We start from the raw sequence: 21668 nt of genomic DNA on the forward strand, positions 1-21668 counted from the left end.
CCTTTGAAAGGGCATGGCCAATTTTGGTTCCCTCTCCTGAATCAACGAACTGACCAACCAACCAACCAACCAACCAACCAACTAGGAAGGTTGAGATTTTGTCAGCTTCTGTCATACTAAAGTTCAAAATCTGTGTTAGGACCAAATCATCCTGTATGATTTCCCTAGGGTGTTGGGCTCTGTTTTCCAATTGTCCTTCTGCTAAGTGATCTTGCTATTGATTTTCACCAAAAGTTTTCTTCAGATTGGCTAGAAATTTGTCCCAGCAATTGAGCTTCACTTTTTTATTCTTGAACCACTGCTGGGATATGTCTTCCAGCTAAAGTGCACATTTGCCAAACACATCATGTTATTTTCCCTGTAGCATTTAGTGACTCAATCGAATCCTTTCAACCACTTTGTTGGGTCCTCAACAGTGTTGTTGTGCAACAGACTTTCAGCTGTTTTGGAAATCATTGGTCTCCTGAATATACAGATGATGGGAGTGATGTACTGCTTGTATTCTGATTCCTGTCTGTATAGGTGTTGACTTTTACATTCATTGATTGGAGCCACAATGATGTAGATGTTGTGAACTACCTGGCATCTCCACTAAACAATGTCACGTCATAACCTGAATCAAGTCCAAGTCTGAAATCAGGGTGATCAATGAAGTAGAAAACTTAGCACTGAAAGCACATTTATTATGAACACTGCTGTGCACCCATAAATGAACTGAACAGAACTGAGCTCATGGACAGAGAGAGCTGCTATTTATACAAATATAAGATATTTTTAGAAACTTCGAGAAATGTTAAATACTAAATGACAATTAATTGCTTGTGGTCAGGTTTTGACAGGTGAACTGCAGCACACTAGTCAGCAACTCTAACTACACCACACAAGAAGCAGCACAGCTCATGGCAGTACTCTGTACCTTTGTTTTTGCAGCATGAGTACTTAAAAGGGCTTGATAATTTCCCATTTTCCAGACGTATATCAGAATGTTGTGTGTCATTGTCATTTTATCTGAGAGAATGATTAATTTTAAATTACTGTGAAAACAATGAATAGAAGTGAATACAAAAATGAATGTAAATAATAAAACTATTGAATAAATTATAATATTTCATGACATTGTGTAAACGCTATAGATGACATATACAAAGCACAAAGCACAAGCACATATACAAAACACCAGATGTAAACTTGTCATCTTCAGCCAAACAGATCTGTGGTGGATGAACACTGTATCCCTATTGACCACTCTATGATATATAACACCACTCAGTAAATAGCCACAACCACATGGTTTGAGAATGTGTAGTTGTTAAAGTGGTGAGAATATGGTCTTTAGATAACCCAATCAATAATTTAGCCAGTGCTTGGAATCTCTTCATATTTCAAATTTACACTGATAGGTATTTATATTCAGAGTTTGCATCATCTGCTGATCAGAATGAACAACAATCTGAAGTATGATCCCTGTGGATTTTTGTTTTCTGTCTAGTGTTTTTGTGTTCTGAACTATTGTGTGTGCTTTTTTGTGCGAATTTCTTGCTGTATCTTGTTGGTGTCTGAAGAAATAAACAGCTATAAGATCATGCTCAGAAGTCCACCGATATGACTCCTGGACAATGACTATTTGCTTTGTAGCTGTAATACTGGAAGATAAAAATAGTTGTTCCACGCTTATTACCAAGTGAGGTGGCCCAGTGGTTAGCGCACTGGACTTGCATTTGGGAGAATGATGGTTCAATCCTGCGTCCGGCCATCCTGATTTAGGTTTTCCGTGATTGCCCTAAATCGTTCCAGGCTAATGCCGGGATGGTTCCTTTGAAAGGGCACGGCCGACTTTCTTCCTTATTCTTCCCTAATCTGATTAGACTGATGACGTCACTGGTTGGTCTCCTCCCCCAAAAACAACCCAACCCAGCCCTCCATGCTTATTCCCAAAATTTGGCGGAAGAGTCTCATGGGTTTTCCAGTAAGTTTATGCATTTCCTCTCATCTGCTTACAGTTCATCCTCCTCTTTACTCCACATGTATTTCTTTCATGTCTTTCAGCTTACTGCCATGAATATAGTTAAAAAATTTCATGTAATCAAATCTGAACTCTGTCAGTCACCTCCTGAATATAAGCTGTTAAAATACATTATACATAGTGAAATTACACTGAGGAGCCAACACTTTAGGACCACCTGCTTAGATGCATGTTGGTCCACATGTGGACTGCAATACAGAAGTGGTTCTTCATTCCATGGATTCGGGAAGTCTATGGGAGACTTCCAAAGGAATTTGAAACCTGATGTCTATGCACTGTACAGGCAATTCTCATAAATTACAAGCTAATTGTTTGTGGACATGGAGCTGGTGTCCAGTAATGTGCTATATATGTTCCTTCAGGGTCAGATTAGGCACATTTGGTGCTCAAGACATCTTCATCAGTTCACTGTTGTGCTCCTTAAACTACTGTAGCACCACGTTGGCCTTGTGACACAGTTATATTGCTGGAAGATGCCATCATCTTCGGGGAATGTTCATATTGTCCGCAGCTGTCATGGTGCTTTCAATTACTACCACATGTCCCATGGAAGACCAAGTGAACATCCCCCATAACATAGTACTACACTCACTGGCTTTCATCTGTGGCATGGTAATGTTTTGAGGAGCCATTCACCTGGATGATGACATATTTTGTCATGACTGTTGACTTGGTGTAACAAGAGAATAATTGATCAGAGTAGGCAACATGTTTGGTTGATCCATGGCCTAGTCTTGATGATCCCATGCTCACTGCAATTGTAATTGACAATGCTGTTGGCTCAACATGAAAACACATTGATGTCATCTGCTGTGAAGCTCCATGTTCAACAAAGTGCAATATACAGTATTCTCTGAAACACTTTTGCCTGCAACTATTTGTATATCTTACATGAGAACTTCATGAAACATTCACTGAATCTCTGTATATGAAGTTATGCTTGGTATAATTTATGTGTGGAGGAGTTTTCAAAATATTTGGTAGAAGAGAGTGAGTTACTTCTCACTCCATGTTTCTGTTTGGCTCCTTACTGCAGGAAGGTAGCTGACCAGTAATAGTAGCAATAATTCATGTCAACAATTTATACCATATATATGCAGGAAAAATAAAAATTGTATCAAGGCTTCAAATAGTTTCCTTGTTCCACACTTGACAAATTCTGCTAGGATTCCTTCTGTACCTGCACCCCAGGCATTTTTTAAATTTATGCACAGCAATTTCAATGTTTGTTCCTGTCTCTCTAGTTAATATTTGTGTCTGTGAAATAGTTTTGTAATCAGCCCCATTTTTTGTCATTAATTTCTTGCAGTGGTCTACCCACTGTTTTTGTAGATATTAATTGTATACTGGTGTGATTCTTCTCATGTGACTGAACTCTTTTAATAAATTTCCGTACTTCTGAACATTTTTCCCCTCGGAATGTGTATTAATGTTGGTGCCTACTCTATCCCACATTCGTCTCTTTGTGGTTGAAATTGCTTGCCATTCCATACTCGTCAGTTCCATATAACCTAGTTTCCTTTATCTTCCTCAGTTTTACTAGTAACCATTTTTGATAATATATCAGCAGTGCTTCTGTTTCTTTATTCTATCACAGTTTATTACTTGGACTTCTACTCTTTTGCCACCATTAGAACACCACTTCATCTACAGATTTATGTGTTTCACCAAGCTTCTGATGGAGTCTCTGTTGATAGAGTAATAGTGTGATATCATGCACCAGACTGTATATATTCTAAAACTTACTTGTAATTTCTTCAGTTCTTCCTGTGTTTGTATACTTCTCTGCTGCTGATGCTTTTAAGGAAATGCTATTTTAGCTTTAACCCTTTTAGTGCCAAATACGATCTGATCGTGATCCAGATTTTTGGCTAAAAATACCAGTAACGATCTGATCGTGATGCCTTTCTCATTCGCTAGGAAATACTAACAACTTTGCCTTCAAGCGCGGAAAAAATGAATGAGAAAGGCATCACGATCAGATCGTTACTGGCATTTTTCGCCGAAAATCTGGATCACGATCAGATCGTATTTGGCACTAAAAGGGTTAACTAAGCCATGGTCTGAGCCACATATAACATCTCTTTATGCTCTTAAATTATTAACCTGCATACTCATGATCTGTTTCATTTTCATGTGCTCAGTAATGGATTTCTGATTTCTCGTGTGTTGCACTGTGTACACATGTGGATTTCTTTGCAAGTATAGAGAGCATTAAGTATTTTAAGATAAGTACTTTGATGTATTTCTGTTAGCCTTTCTCCATAGTCACTCAAATTTACTTCTCCATGGGGTTCCACTATTTTGCTCTTTGTTTTTCAACCCCTTCTACTATTAGAATCATAAGGATGGTAAATTCTGTAGTCTTACCTATTTTAGCCACTTCCTTGCTAATCATTCCAAAGAACTTGTCTTTATTAGTGTTGAGTTCATCATCATAGATTGCATACAAATTCAAGATTTTCACGTGAGTTTGTAATAAATTCATATTAAACCTCAAATATTATACCAATCTCTAACCCTTCCATAGCTCTACTTCATCAATTCTACTACCATATAGATGTTTGGCCAGTAAAATGGTTAAAAGCAACACAACAGCAAAATTATAAATCCTTTATTGAAGGAAGGTTAAAGACAAATATATTTCAAGATTATCATGGTCTTTCCATTTGCAATAAACCACAAAAACTCACACCACACAGGTTCACAAACAAAAGGGCATTGATACATATTTTCCACACAGCAGGAAAACTATGGAATAAGTACTCAAAAGAAAATCACATCAGCTGTTTGTACAATAATCTATGTGATCACATGTCAAGAGTATTGAATACAAACAATAGTTACACGAACAACAGAACAAGAAAAATATTAGCTCAGTTTAACTAATGAATGAAAAAAACTTGACAGAAATTGTGAAAACACTGATAGTACATATATGCAATGAAATAACCAGAATAGCCAAGATAAAAATGAATACAACATCCAAAAGTGGTACAAAAAATAAATCAAAGCGCCTTTGATTGAAGAATATGGTTATCAATGTCAAATTGCCTCTTGACTACAATTGTTGCATTGAGTAACTGTACAAAATCAACTTCAAAGGAAAAACCCTCATCCCAACAATGTGAATTTCTTCAGGATTTATGAGCTCTGCTGATGGCACATGTTGCACACAATCTTGTGATGCTCCCCACACACAGGTGCATCTCACATTAAACAGTTACTTTTTGTCATTCCTCTCAGCTTATGATTGCAGTCTCTGCAGATGCGAAGTTTTTTAGGTTGAGAGGGCTGGGTTGGGATGTGGGTCTATGACCTGCATTGGGAATTGCTGGAGGAGTGGTGGAGTTCCTCTTCCTTTTGTTTCAGGCACTATTCAGAGATGGCTGTAACCTCAACATGTTTTCTATTCTTTGCTTCATGTACTGATGTTGTCCTACAGTATCTTTTCTTTCAGTGAGTCATTTGTGCATCAAAGCATCTGCAAGGGAGAATATGAAATTTAGCCAAGGCAGGAAATTCCAGGCCATTTCTGTTTCAGACAGTAGCTTGCATTTAGGTGGCACCAAGATCTATTGGAAGGAAGCTGCTGAAGCACTCTTCTTTCTTGAACCATTCTTGTTTCTTGTGTTCTGCACATTTTTCAGGCCAGTATTTGTGGGACAAATAGTTGACTGTTTTGTCTTCTTCTCATTCTTCCCAACAGAGGCTTCCTTCTCAATTTGGGTCACCATGGCCTTTAGTGTTTCTTCATCCCAATCTGATGCAGAGCAGATAGTGTCATTGCAAATGATATATTCTCCTTTGATGTTATCTTCATCAGAATCACCAGATGATAACATGTCAAGATCTGATTCCATTGCATCCATAACTCTCAGGTTTCAGTAATTCATCAGGACATAAAAAGAAAATGACAGTTATGGAACCAAACGTTCTTTTTGACAAATATCCAATCAGATAACTACTGCAAATTGTTTGCTCATTACTAAACATTTTGTTCTCGAATACTACACATTAGTCATTTTGATGAATCAACATTTATGTGCATACGTATACTGTTGTCAATTCTGCACTTTAACTCCAGGAGGAAATATGTTTACCTGATGGAAGAGTGGCATAGGTCGATTCCACTGCTGGTATCACAGAGCCAGCTACAGACCTGCCAGGCACTGCTGCAAGGACAGCATGCCCCTCCTGTCCACAACAAGAAGGGGGATTTGAAGGGAAATGTGTTCGTCGAATCAACTACCGATAGTATACTATGGTTAATTTGTACGATATTTCCATTTACAGCTTTTAAGTGTGCTACTTTATGTTTGCTTTGTACTGATTATAAGAGATACACCACTTTTTGCTCTTTGGTCTTTTGCCATCCTTGTAAAAAATTTTATATAATTGTTAAACATTTCTAAGCCTGCTCCTCTTTTCTTTCTTCCAGCCAACACAACAATGTCCATCATGAGGCTGCCTAATTTGTATGTAATTTCTAACACCTTCTCCTTCATTTGTTGCATATTCCAGTTCTGATGTTTGTGCTCCTTTCCTGAACCTGTTTTTGCTTACCAAGTGGTCCATCTAAACTTCCAAGGACTTTTTGTTAACACTGAAACTTTTACAAGGCACAGGGTGCTGTCCTGACACATCAACCCCCCACCTGGACTACCACATGATTTTGGTTAAAGTTGTCTTTCTCATGTTGTTTTTCTAGAATTTGGAGACCCAACTTCCTATTTTCCTTGTTCTTTCACTGATCAGAAAGTTTCCTGAGCATTGTTGACTATTTCTTGTAGATAATTCCTTGACTTTATCCACTATTGGGACAAATGGTCCTCATTCACCTTAAAAATCACTGAATACCTTCACCTTTAACCCTGGTACTACCAGCCAGGCCAGCTGGACCAATGTTTCTTTGAGAGCTGTTACTCCTCTACCACTCATCTTTATTCTGGCTTTTGACAGGCATAGCCTGGTTTCCCAATGTAATGAAATTAAGCTGGAATGACCAATGTTATTGTGTAAAATACTGTAGAAAAATCACTGTGTCTAGTGATCGCTGATGGCTGTTACCATTTTCCTTACCAGTTTCATAGAAAGTATTGAACAGATAACAGTGAATGAACTAGCACACTTCAATTTTAGATCTTAGTTTTCAGAAAAATGTGAGATATTTACTGTAAGTTTGTTCATTTTTATATTACTGGTTACTTATAGGAAAATTGAGACGTGTCAAAGTTACAGGTAGCTGATTTGTTACAATATTTTTAATAAATCATTGATTGTGCTACATCTTGAAATTTTCAGAAATATTACGTATTTGCATATCTTACATGAGAACTTCATGAAACATTCACTGAATCTCTGTGTATGAAGTTATGCTTGGTATAATTTATGTGTGGAGGAGTTTTCAAAATATTTGGTAGAAGAGAGTGAGTTACTTCTCACTCCATGCTTCTGTTTGGCTCCTTACTGCAGGAAGGCAGCTGACCAGTAACAGTAGCAATGATTCATGTCAACAATTTATACCATATATATGCAGGAAAAATAAAAATCGTATAAAGCTAAGGAGGTGGTGCAGGCACCATTTTAATATGAACATTTGTACATATTTCTCTTTGTGTGGGTAAAAATACACTCCATGTAATCTAATTTGAAGTTCAGTGTGCTTTCATTGTGGATCTGTACATGAATATGAGAGCTAAAAACATTTTACTTTGCTCACTACATTTCATAATTGTTACACTAAAACTAATATCACAGTCATTATGTTGGTGCATGATTGAATTCTAAAAAAGGAATTTGTATTAAATTAAACTTTCTGTGTATGTAATCTTCTGACAGCTCAACAATGAATATCTCTTTAAAAATAATTAAATGATGTGGTAAACTATTTTAAGTAGACTTGTTTTAAATTGTAATAAAGTTTTGTCCACTACCTCCTCTTCTGATACAGTATTCAGTGTGTTCTCACAGTATAATATACCCTTTTAAAATAAAATTGGAAGTAATTTTGTAATGTGTTCTGATAAACTATGATTTCAGTACTATAGTTTTTAACAATGTTATTAATAGTAGTGTCATGACTTCAGCCTTCAGATAACTGATAGTAATTGAACTATAATCAGAAATAACCCCTATATGAAATGCAGAAGAGCTCATTTAAATTTCTAACATGTAGTTCAACTGAAGGAACTATTGCAATGGGAAAATCTAAATTATCAGTCACCATTTAGCTAGTGCAGCAGAGTAGTCAGTATAAAAAAGAGAAGTTTTATATGCTAGACTAGATTTTTGAATTCTACATTCAGGAAAAGGACATATGAATGTAAATTCACCATAATGGCAGCCTCATCTCCAAATTCTCTATATAATATTTTAAGTAGAAAAGTCAGCTACATTACTTATATTCATCAATGACACTTTCCTCTGTTAACTGAATGATACTGTTTCCTTTCTTCTCTCTGTAACTATTCCATTATGGATTACTTTGTATCAAGAAGAAGATGTTCTTTTAATAATATTTATGTTCATTGCAGAGTTTTAATGAGAAATTTTTGTTGTATACAGACAACAACATTGATTGGTCTCCTGAAGACAGCAAGACTCTTGCGGTTGGTGAGAGTTGCTCGGAAGATTGATCGTTACTCAGAATATGGTGCTGCCGTCCTTCTGCTGCTTATGGCTACTTTTGCTCTTATTGCTCACTGGCTTGCATGTATATGGTCAGTATCAGGATCATTAAAGAAGCTTAAAATAATGAAATTTCATGTATTGGATTATTTACAGCATGTCATGCAAATGGAGATAATGCACTAAGATCTTGCTATATAAATAAGTTACAAATAATGTTTTCTCACATCAAATGGGAATATTTAATCTGCTATCATGTAACATAACAAGGATTTAAGGTCAAAGTCTGATAGCTTTGCCAAAGGAACTGTGTTGGCACTAATAGTTACTAACATAGCAAGTGTTAACCTATTTTTTAAAATTGTATCCCAATACCTTAAATTTCATAGCTACTTCAGTCTAATATCATGCACTAGTGACTAATTTTGAACAAAATATTACATATTCATATGTGATTGTTGAAAGAATGACAGGCACACCAAACTGACCAGCAAAAAAAAAAAAAAAACATTTTTAGTAGAAATGTTATAAAGAGGTGACAGTATTGCTTTGTCAGTGTGGAAGGCACGATGGCTGTATGCAATCTCTGATAGAAATACTGATTAATTTTTATGACCCTGTTGCCATCAATAACTGCTGTTAAATTGAATATCACAAGTGATTAATTTGAGGTTCCTTTAATTATAGTACACATAAAACACCCAGTAATCAAATTCTGTTATCTCCTACATATCACATAAACAACATAGAAAATATATTTAAAATGCATAGAGAAATAGTGAGTTAGGGAGAGAGAGAGAGAGAGAGAGAGAGAGAGAGAGAGAGAGAGAGAGAGAGATACTCTCTTGTTACCACAACAAATGTCGTAGTTCAATGTGCAACATTACTGGGATGTCAGAGGCAGAGTCATCTGTTGAGAAAGGAGTCATGTCATCTGCCAACTTTGCTGCAGTCACTGCATGGCTTTTTATGTTGGTTTGACAACCAACCAGCTGTCCATCTGAATGAATGGCCATGCCAAACTGTGTCCAAGAACAAGCCTTCGCTCCCATTACGCTCCAGCCTTCACTCTGCACTAACCCAGTGTCCCCACACCCTCCACCCAACAGTTTACCCTTCTACTGTCCTGTCACCCCGTCTCAATCCACACTCGACATCACCTTCATCATATGCTGCACCTCGCTGTCCCTTGTACCCGTGTATCACTTGCCTAGCCCACTCACCTGTCACCATTCCCTATTGCATTCCTAGCCAGCAAACCTGCTGTCTGTCTCCAAGCTGCTAGCTACCCATCTCCAACCCCCCTTCATGCCTCACACCTATCTCTCCCTCTCCCCACTTCTCTTGACACAACCGCCAACCCACCCTAGTCCACCTGCTGAAATGCAATCCCAAATTGCATGTGAGTTGTGTGTGCTTTCTATGAATCAGTGCTGCTGCTATTCAATGAGTGGTTTTTATTACTCCTAAATTAATTACTGGGATTTAATTATATCTGGTACAGTCCTTCAGTGTGACACTCAAAGGCGAGACACATGATACTGTACTCTCTCAACAGTGAGAAATGTTGGGTGTCCAACACATGGATACTCCAACCACAAGAAAATGCAAACTGTAAGATTTTAACATTTGAAGGGTGTGCTATGGATACTACAGTTCAGAGAAAACTGATGCTTATTGAAACAGAGGCAGTGGGAAATGATATGTTAACAAAAGGGGGTACTGTTAAACAACATAAGTTATAACAGCTGATAAATGGGTTAGAGTAAGCAAATCATTCACAAATTCATTGTAGGATAATAACAGCCAGTAAGGAATTACAACATGCAGAACCACATCCTCACTATAAGATACAGAAGATGAAACCACACCTGTGTTCCTGTGCTCAATGTTTTTCACAGAGCACAGAGTTTAGCATGGCTGCAGAAACTCTACCCGTAGAAACTCCAAGCACAGCAAAATGTCCCTTGTACTGATGATTTGCAATACTTGCAGATGGCAGAGAACTTTTAAATCATAAGTTACATGATGTGATGTATCCAGTTCACCAATAGATTAGGCTACTGTTCAGACAGGTGCTGAATCTATTCTCATTTGGGAAATGGTTCCATAGTAGGAAATTGGGACTTTGATGTGCATGATGTTGTCTCTCGCTTGTCAAAAATAAAATTAAGCCTACTGTCCAGTTATATGTAACCATTTGTTTTCCTTCAGTTCCGTGAACAGAGGGCACCACACTGTGACTCACTAGTTCTGTCAGAGGGGTTTGAGGAACATTCAATGGACATGAAGGTGTTTAAGAGCACTCACCCCTCACCCCCTCCCCCAAGTCACCTGACCTGTATTATATTGGACACATCTTGAATGTCGAGTATCACAATGGCTCTTCAAAATGTTTGATGACTTGTGGAGTTTGTGTCATAATGCATTGTGAACATGTGTAGTACATGCTACTTGGAAGTGTCTAATTTAGTTACTCAAAAATATACTAGACAGATTATTCACTGTGCTTACAATCAAGTTGCTTAAGCTTTAACCAAGTATCAGCAGTGTAGTTATTATCCAAAATTATATAAAATAATCAGGATATTGTGCAATATCACCTATAAGTACCAGTTCATTAAACTAACATATCATGTTTTGTGAGTGAATATGTGATACTTGGATTTTATCCCACTATTATATGTGAGTACTGTCTTTGTTTAAAATGGAATGGTATTACTTGGAGATTCAATATAATTTTTTATTGATTGATTTCTTCTATGAAACAAAAATTCTGTAAAATTAGAGAAACTTCAGTAGAAAAAGAGTCCCTGGGTTGCAACCAAATATCTTTTTGTAGAACAACATTACCTCAAATCCATTTGATGTTTTATGTTATATAATAAATATCAGAAATACTTGATAGTCAGATCCAATTTTTTGCATGTAGGACGGGACTTTTAAAAATAAAAAAGTCAAGAATATTTCAGGATCTAACTTAAGAAAGCTATCTCAGATGATGTGGATATTATTCATTCTGTAATCTTGAATGGCTGAACAATATTTTCTGAAAGACAGCATAAAATCTGCATCTGCATAATACTTAAGGAGTGTAAAATAAGAATACCCTTCTTTAAATCATTCAAGGCAAATTATGGAATGGATGGGTTGAGTTGCTAAAGTAATGACAAGATAAATCCTCTATAATCATATTCAAAAGTAAGCTGCTGATTTGTCTATAGGGTTCACTCTGTTGGTAGTACTTTAAACCCCAGAGAAATAATAGTTTTTAACATTAAAGGTATTATGGAGAGATAAGCTGTATTAGTTAATATTGCTATGAAAAGTGTAGCTGGTATTTTTACACAGTTGATTTCATCAATAAAAAGTGAGTGTGAAAATGTCATCCAGTTAACTGTTTGCATTTGCCTTCCTTTATGAGCATGGATTTTTAATACAAATACTAGAGGATTGCTGCTGCTGTTATAGCACAGTAACGTTTTACATTTTTCTGTAAACTGCAATTTCAGCAAGCACTCATACTTTGGTTCTCCTGAACTGTACAACTGTGCACAGATGATAATTGTGAATTAGGTTTATTGCCACATCTCCTTCAATATATTGTCTTGCTTGTATTAAATTTTTAGAATAAGTCTATCATATTGAGACATAACATAAAATACTTGAAATCGCCTGTCATAAAGCATCCAAATAGTACCATGATACACCAGCAAAATTTCTTTTTACTGCTAAATCCCCTTACTTGAGGATACATGTCTTTAGGAGGCTTCCCACCTGTTGCAGCACATTTTTAATAATACTGCTCTTTGTATGTGTAATAACATCAGTCAAGTTTATATCACTGAAGTAATGGATCATTTGATGTAGGAAAACACAAGATCTTTCGATACAACAACTAAAACAAGAGTTTTAATCTTAGCTCATTACTTTTAGAATTGGTGAACTGACAGAATGAATTTATATTTTGTATTTTTGTAAATGGTTTACTGGCTGGCACCATCATATGGAATTTCAACAATAAATTACCAATTTCATCTGTTATTTGCTGCTTTTGTAACAGGAAGTAATAGTTCCTCCACAAGAAAGCTGAGAAAATAACACTGAATATGTAGTTTCCACTTTCCAAACATTGACTTTCTAGTTTTCACTTTCCAGTATAAAAAGCTATGCCAGTCAAAATGTTGTGTAATACACTAAAAAACATATAAGTAATGGAAAGAATGAAGGTAACAACGTATCTTATAACTGAGGTACTGAATGGTTGGTAGGCACATAAATAAGACTGAAAACATTGCTGAATTTTGGACAATGTCTTTGTTATTAAAACACACACACACACACACACACACACACACACACACACACACACACACACATACACACACACGCGCGCGCGGATGCATGCATACTACATCATCCAGGTCAATTACAGGTGCACTGCAGCTTGCAGCTTGACTGGGGTGAGGGCTTGTGTCATACGGAGCAGGGGAGTGTGGGGAGGTGGTGGGGAGGGGGATGGGTTGGAATGAAGTGTGGCTGATGGCTAGCAGGGAGATGCAGTTAGCAGATGTGTTTGGTATGTGGCACTAGTGAACTCAACATTGTACATACAGGGGAAATTGCATGTTGTACACAATGCATTGGAGAGGAGCTTGTTCTACTCGAGCCCACAGTTTTCGGATGCCCATTCTTTTAGGTGGGCAGTTGGTTTCTGAGCATATTCACATAAACCACTGTGCAAAAGCTACAGCAAAGGTGGTATATGGTATGACTGGTTTCAGAGGCTGCCCTGCTTCTGATGTAGTAGGATATGCCTATGGTGGGACTGGAGTAGGCTATGCTGGTTAGATGCATAGGGCAAGTCTTGTATGTGGGTCTTCCAGATGGATATGACCCATAAGACAAATGGTCAGGTGTAGGTGTGGCATACAGACACACCAGAATATTTTGCAGATTGGGTGGATAGTGGAATTCAGCTTTTCAAGAAGTAGGAAGGGTAGTGAGGAAAATATTCCACATTTCCTAAAATCACAATAGATAGTAAGGGTGATACTCCTTTGCAGAACTGAGGTACTGTTGATGGTTAGTGGCTTCATACAGACAGAGGTTACTGTGGATCAAATGGAGAGATGGAGGTCAATGTCTAGGAAAGTGGCAAACTGGACTGGATGGAGCAGGTAGGAGAGAAATCGTTGAAGTTGTGGAGGAAGGAGGATAGAGTATCTTGCCGCTGGTTCCAGATCATGAAGATATCTTTAATAAACCTGAACCAAGTAAGGGTTTAGTATCTTGGGTCGCTAGGAATGTTTCACTTAGGTGCCCCACAGTTAGACTGGCATAGGAGGGCATCATGTCGTTACCCATTGTGATGCCTTGCATTTATTTATATAGTGTTCCATCAGAAGATAGGTGGTTGTTGTTATGGAAATAGTACTTGCATGACAGGTGCATAGGGAATGTGGTAATAGGTTTGGAACTGGTAGGACATTACTTCAGCCATTGTTGAACAGTGACAAGGATAGTGGCATCATCAGTGATGTTTAGGTTTATGGATTGTAATAGGTGTTGGGGAGGGATGGGTTGCTGGGCTTAGGAGGGAGATGATTTTGAGGCAGAAGCTTTGGGTTGGGCCTACAGATTTGAGTAGGGATGAGAGGCTATGCTGGACTTCTGGGATGGGATCACTACAACGGGGCCTGTAGATGGAAGAGTCCTACAGTTGACTGATAATATTCAGTCATGCAACCCTTGCAGTTCATCACAACAGTGGTGGAATCTCTGTCCACTAGGTAGATGATTAAAGCTAGGTTTCTCTCAAGTTTGTGGATGTTTGTTCTTTCTACAGTCAAGAGGTTTGTGTTTTCAGGCAGGGACATTCTAAAAAAAGATGAGTCCAGGTTGGAGGCAAAGAGTTCTTCAAAAGTTACCAGGAGATGGTTATGTAGAAGTGGGGAGGGTTAGTGTGTACATCTTTGGTGTAGCTTTTGCATGATCTTTTATGTAGGCATGACCAGCAACAAATGGTCCATTCAAATGAATAGTCACTGCCAAATTGTGCCCAATACAGTCCACCTGGCCTCAATGCCTGTTAGCTCCTGTCCCACCCCACCCCACTTCACTATCTATACTAACATCTGTCTCTCTACGTATAGTCTACTTTTCCATCTGTTATGTCTGGCCCTCCCAATCCAATCATCAGTGTCACTGTGTGCCACACAAGACTTCCCCTCACTTCACCAGAGCGAAATCACACTGGTGCCATATCCCTATTCTGTCCATTTGTTGCCTCTTCTGCCCACCACCCAGCCATCAGCCATACTTCCCTCCTTCCCCCTCCCCACCTTTTCTCACCACTGTTGTGCCAATAGAAGTATATTTGGTTAAAATATACCAAGACTTTTTCATCTTTGGTGAATTGTCAATTATACATCAGTCTCATAATCTGCACAATCTGAACCATATAAGTCAGGTACAGGAGACACGGCAAACATTTGCAGTAAAGCTTCACAACAGTGAGATAAGAACAGATGCTAATAACAGTATCCTAACAATAATAATAATAATAATAATAATAATAATAATAATAATACAGCTTTGTAATAGAAAAATCTAATATTAAGTTAAACCTTGATCAAATTGATGCGGTTTGGTGGTTCAGTGGTAAAGCACCAGACTGAAGATTCAGAGGTTTTCAGTTTTATCATTGATAAGTCTGATTGATTTGTCTGTACTTTTTCACTTTTTTCATTTCCGGAAATGTTTGTTCATGTGAAAAGTTCTGTTTTGCAATGTGGTTCAGAACCCACGTTGAACTATAGGCTCCTCTGCACAAGACTGGGTAAGTCAATTCAAAGTTTGGAGGAATACAATCGGCTACAACCACTAATAGGCCCATACCTTTGTTTTATTTTTCTCACATTATCAGTTCATTTTTGTGAATGCTTCTGTTGGATAGTACCATTTCTCCCACTGAATCTCCTGTAGTCTTGTTTTTAGAGGATCTGACTTTATATGAAGTATGTTATTAGCAATTAATTTATTATATCTTTCATCACTATATACTGTGGAAGCTGTGCATGAAATCTTATTAATCATGTTAATCAAATGAGCATTTATATTCCCTATAGTATTTTTATTATTCAAGTTAATGTTTTTAAGAGAGCAGAATACATTTATTTTTCATAGAAAATGATTCAGTTAGGCATTTTAGAAATGATGTAGTTGCACTTCCTTTCTATATATCAATATATAAACTGTGAACATGCTGAAATTCAACACATTCATAGGAAATCCATTTCTCCGTATTTCTCAATATTTTATTGATACTGAGGGAGAAGCTCGGGTTCGTTACACCAAACAACACCCATTTAGCAGAGTTCATTTATTCACCTAAACACATGCAAGGCTCACAAAGAAATGAACATGGAGGAACAACCCAAAGACAATGCTCAGAGTACAAAGACGAAGCTCAGAGACCAAAGATGAATGCATATCAATGCTGGTGTCGACCTCGTCGGTGCCACATAGCCCGCCCCCTGCAGTACAGAATACTCTTGAGAGGCTGGGGGGTGGGAGGGTGACTAAGGCGTTGGCAGGAGTGGTCCGCGGGAGTCGGATCATAGTCAGCGCGACAGCGTTGTCGGGGGGCTGCGTGGGTAGATGTCGTGAAGGAAGGTCCGGCTGCCAAACCTGGAAGTCATTGAAGCGAGCCGGGCGTTGTACTGGGCATGCTGGTCGTGCGGCGACTGGTAGGCTGGCGGTTTGCGGGTGGAACGGAGCGACAACGCTGATGTTTCTGGTGGGTGTGGCAAACACACAAAGCATGTCCAGGTCGAAGTCAGGTGCGAGGGGAACACATTTCACCAGGTGGCAGGGAATGGAGGAGGTTGTGTCATGAGTACTGGATGAAGAGAAACACATGACGAACAGTGTACAATCGTGCAGTATTATTGAGATGTCATGGATTATTGCCAGGGGACAGGCACGAACACCTCAAATGAGGGCACGTTCAAGATGGGGGGGGGGGGGGTCACGATAAACCTTGACAGGGCGAGGCAGGTGACAGTGGAGAGGTCGAGGGGACCGGTGAAGGGCCCCGCAGTGAGGGTGTGACCATAGGTAAGCTCAACGTGGGGAGCATGTGGTCACTCGACGGAGTGTGTGAGACCGGAGTAGAGGGCGATGTCGGAGGAGAGCTTGTCGATTGGAGCTGGAAGTCACTCGATTGAGTGTGTAAGTCTGATGTGAAGGCAGTGGTCGGAGTGTCGTGAGCCACGACAGTGAGTGGCATGGTCGTGGCCTGAAAAGGGGGGGGGGGGGGGGGGTAGAAGAAGGCTCAACATGAGCAGGCTTAAGTCTGTTGACAGAGACTGTAACAGCTGAATCTTTCATCTGGATGTCATAGGTGTTGACTGAGCGCCGGAGAACTCGGTACGGGCCGGTATATGGCAGTTGGATGGGAGCATGGACAGTGTCATCTCAGAGCATGACGTACTCGCAATTGTCCAGAGATTTTGGGATGTGAACCTTAGGGTGGGATTGGCTGGTGGGTGGAGGGATATGGATGTTGATGAAGTGGCGTCTGACAAGGTCCACAAAGGACGGTAAGTCAGACTGAGGGAGAGAAGCGGAAGGGCTCACAAGTTTGCCAGGGAGAACAATGTTCTGGCCGTATACGAACTCGGTTATTGTGCCTTTGAGGACTTCCTTCTAGATCGCACAAATGCTGAGTAGCACAAGGGGAGGGGCTCCGTCCATAGAGAGTCTTGGCATCAAAGAGCCGCCTTGAAAGTGCGGTGCCAACGCTCGACTAGCCCGTCACTTTGCGGGTGACATGTTGTGGTACGGATATGCCGGATGCCGCAAATGTTACAAATCCCGTTGAACAGGGCTGACTCAAACTGTCTGCCCTGGTCAGTCGTGATGATAGCTGGACCGAAACGTGATACCGATGACTCGACGAAAGCTCGAGCAACAGTTTCTGCCATAATATTGGGGAGGGGGGACAGCCTCGAACCAGCGAGTTGTTCGGTCGGTCGATAGACGAGAGAACATAACGAAGGCCATTAGAGGGGGAGAGAGGGCCAACAATGTCAATATGAATATGCTGGAAACGCCCAGGAAGGATCGAAAAGGCGCCGAGGGGGCAGGGGGGTGAAGTGTTGTTGTGTACTTTGCAGCATTGGCATGTGATGCAGGAGCATGCCCATTGCTGGCAGTCCTTGTTGACATTTCTCCACACAAAGTGCTCTGCTACGAGGCCGGTGGACGCATGAACACCGGGGTGGGCTTCTGACCAGAAATGCCATGGAAGGTGGTGCAGACAAAGTGTAGTGAAGGAGTAGAGTCTGAAATCAGGATTTGTGTTTGCTCATCGGCGGGTTGGAGGTTAGGCAGTTCAGAGAGGACTAACAGCAAATGGATGTCGTTGACTCGTGAAAGGAAATCAGCAACTATATTGGCAGCACCCTTTATGTCTCTGACATCGGTGGTGAACTGGGGTACGAAGTCCATGTATCTGAAGCGGCGAGGGGACATGTCAGCTGGCGGGTTTGTAATGGCCGCAGCCAGGGGTTTGTGGTTCGTTAAAACATAGAAAGCGTATCCCTGAATGTCGGTCTAAAAATGTGTAATCGCCTCGTAGATTGCGAGCAACTTCCTGTCAAACGCGGAATATTTCGGTTGTGCATTGGTGAGCTTGTGCGAGAAGAACTGCAGAGGCGAAGTTTGGCTGTCGATTGTCTGGCTAAGGACAGCGCCAAAGGCAGTATTGCTCACGTCTGTGGTGATGAAAAGCTGCGCATTGGGATGAGGATGCGCTATGGTGCAGGCCTTGGCAAGAAGATTTTTGAGGGCAGTGAAAGAGTCAGTCATAGTAGAGGTCCATGGAATGGGCCGAGATCCAGAAGTGTTGGTGCCTGCCAAGGCGTCTGTTAATGGAGCCTGAATCTCCGCAGCCTGAGGAAGATGTTGGCGATAATAATTAACCATCCCAAAAAGTGCCGTAGCTCTTTGAATGACGAAGGTCTGGGTAGGTTTAGTATTGTTTGTACTTTCTCAGGGGGCGGTGAAATGCCGACAGCAGAGACCAGAAAACCAAGAAAAGTGACAGCAGGTTGTTGTAGCTGCAATTTGTCCTGGTTGGTCTCGATGCCTGCTGCCGCAAGAGTGTTCATAACAGTTTCCACATGTCGAATGTTGTCCTCGATGGAGGAACTGATCACAAGAATGTCATCAAGATATGCAAAGCAGAATTTTAGGTCGAATAGAACTCCGTTGATGAAGCATTGCCAAGTCTGGGTTGCATTTTGCAGACCTAAGGGCATGAATTGAAACTGAAATAACCCAATTGGGGTGGTGATTGCTGTCTTCTCGATGTCTTCAGGTGCCATGGGGATCTGGTGGTAGGCCCGTTTGCAATCAATGACAGAGAATGTGGTCGCACCTGTGAGGGAACTGGTAAAGTCAGCAATGTTGGATATGGGGTAGGTGTCCATAATTGTTCGTGCACTTAGTTGACAGTAGTCTACGCACATGCACCAGGACCCATCTTTCTTGGGTGTCATATGTAGGGGCGTAGACCAGCTACTGGCAGAGGGTTCAATGACGCTGGAGCTTAGTAGTTCAGAAATCTGATTTTTAAGGTTGGAGAGGCACTCGGGACCGTGGTTTAGTGGAGATCGGGGGACCTGGCGTGAGGCGAAGCTTGTGAACCATGCCATTGGTGAATACGGAAATGTTGCTGGCGGCAACGTATGGTGGGCAGGGCAGGTGAGGCGTGGTCGTGGTGTTCGGAGCCACTAGGCGGATCCAACGGGAGCTGAGGCGGCAAAGTGTCCCAGGAGTCAACACGACAAGATGGCCGCCGGCCTGAAGCAGTGGCACCGTGGTCGGGTGAGCTCGGTAGAGCTCGTGAGCCGTTAGTGAGTCCATTGTCCGAGGGTGCGGCCTGTGGCAGCACAGTCGCTGGCGAAACACTTGGTACGAGTGCACTGTTGGTGTTGTCAGTGGCGGTCACATGGCGGGGTGCAGGAGCCGAAGTTTCGTAGTTTGAGGTGCTGTCCACGAGGGGCAGGATAGGAGCCGTAAGTTCGGGAACACGTGACACTTGTTGCGCATGCACACTTCTGTCCAGCCGAGTGTCAAATGCTGCTGTGTTAGGAGGGTGTGGCCCTGCAGAACTGTCAGTACATGTTATGGCAGTCTTGATAGCATAGTTGCGAGGGGTAGCAGGAGGTAAACACACAGAGGCTCGATTGCTGGGATTGCAAGCAGATTCGGCGCACTTACTGACCTTGCTTTGTCCTTGTTGTAGTGTCTGTAATTCCTTTGCTGCATCGGAGAGCTGTAGCTGTGTTTTGCGTCGACAGAAACGAGCATGTACGGATGAGACGAGCCCGGACCAATGTGTCACCGGCGGGGGGGGGGTTGCTCGACAGAGCACAGGGGAAGTGAGTCTTTGATAGATGCTGAAACACGGTGTTTTGCACTAGGTCTGGTGAAAGTTTGTGGTGTTGGAAGAAGGCAATACCTAGTATAGGTTTGTCAATTTCGCACACTAAAATAGTCCACTCGAGTTTGCAGTTTGCAGAGAGTGAGACGACGTGGGAAGTTGAACCCGAGCATTGTAGATTAGTTGAATTCACTTCTTGCAGTGAAGTATGATGAGGGCGGATGTTCGACGATGCTAAGGACGTAGGCAGCTGTGAAACATCAGCGTCTGTTTCCACTAGGAAAAGGTATCCCGATGAAATGTCTTTAATGTAAAGTCGTCCGCAATTATCCGGTTGTTCCCGGACAGAATGGAGCACTGGGGGGGGGGGGGGGGGGGGGTGCCTGTCATGTTGTGTGCAGCAGGCGGCACCCAGACCTACCTGCGATTGGCATTTGGGAAGTAGCAGGGTGGTCTGCAGTTCCATGCCGCCTCACCAAACTGTGTATGGAAGTAACAGTACAGGTAGTGCGGTTGCATTTCCTGCGGAAAGTTCGTTGCCAGTGGCGGTGGCCGAGGTTCGGTGGCCTCAGCAGGTTCAGTTGCAGGAGGGGGCGTGGGAGCTGGTGACGCTGCAGTTGCTTGTGTACTGCTTCCCAGAGCGAGCGGAAAGGTCGGCACAGTATGGCCCCAGCCGCATCAGGCCGCAGGGCGATGAGCCTGAACCTGAGACTTGTCAGGTAGGCAGTGGCTGGCGAAATAGAGCAATGATACATCGTGTAGCTTGTCAGCAATTGTCATTCTTTGCTCGACAGCCTCAGGAGACTTTTGAGCCAGAGAAAAGTGGATGTGAGGAGATAGTTTATCTGACCAGATGGTGAGGAGAGCTGTGTCAGAGAATAGATCGGTGCTGACCAGGGCACGTAGCCGTCTCCAGAGCTGGGAAGGTTTGTTGTTGCCTAGTTCCTCAATGTGGAGCACTTGCCGTATTCCTGCGTCAGTTGAGTGTGCAAGCCGATGTAGAACTGTCTTTTTGGCTAGAGTATACCGGGTAGATGAGTCCGGGGCATCGACCAGGTCAGCACTCAAGTCGTCCTGGTTGTGAAGGTGGGTAATGAGGCACAGAAAGCTGGTTGACTCATCGAGTTTGTAATGGTCGAAAACTTCGTCCACAATTTTGAACCAGTTTGTTGCTCTGTCGGGATTAATCGGCAGCAGTATTGGTAAGCATTGTAGAATGTTCGGAAGAACAGGTTGAGTTGAGTTCGGCGAGGCACTGCGTGAATCGAGCTGTTGTTGCTGTAGTATTCCAGGAGAGTGTGCCTCCAGGGGATGTGGCAACGATGGCTGTTCGGGTAACAGCATGAAGGTGACACGTTGTGGTTGAGTGCGATCAGTCATGAAGCGGAAGGCCAAGATGGGTGAGACACTGTAATGTGTTGATTGCAGTTGCTGAAGCTCAACACATTGTGGGTGTGTTCGGATTGATGCATCGTGGAAGACTGATGTGCATTAGGCACCGAGATGTGCCGAGAATGGTAGCGGAAGCTCGACTGGAGCTGGCACGGGGCCGCCAGACGA

The 21668-nt window shown here is 41.4% G+C and overlaps 1 protein-coding gene across 1 annotated transcript in view; it reads left to right on the forward strand.

The window, feature by feature from the left end:
* The window catches only part of LOC124556243 (potassium voltage-gated channel unc-103), a 700301-nt gene that overhangs the window by 331400 nt on the left and 347233 nt on the right, over nt 1–21668 (forward strand). Inside the window, exon 6 of the mRNA XM_047130231.1 lies at nt 8591–8745. Within this exon, the coding sequence (XP_046986187.1) occupies nt 8591–8745 (155 nt within the window). The remainder of the gene's footprint in view (nt 1–8590; nt 8746–21668) is intronic.

The sequence above is a fragment of the Schistocerca americana genome, chromosome X, assembly GCF_021461395.2.
Source record: "Schistocerca americana isolate TAMUIC-IGC-003095 chromosome X, iqSchAmer2.1, whole genome shotgun sequence".
NCBI classification, from domain to species: domain Eukaryota; kingdom Metazoa; phylum Arthropoda; class Insecta; order Orthoptera; family Acrididae; genus Schistocerca; species Schistocerca americana.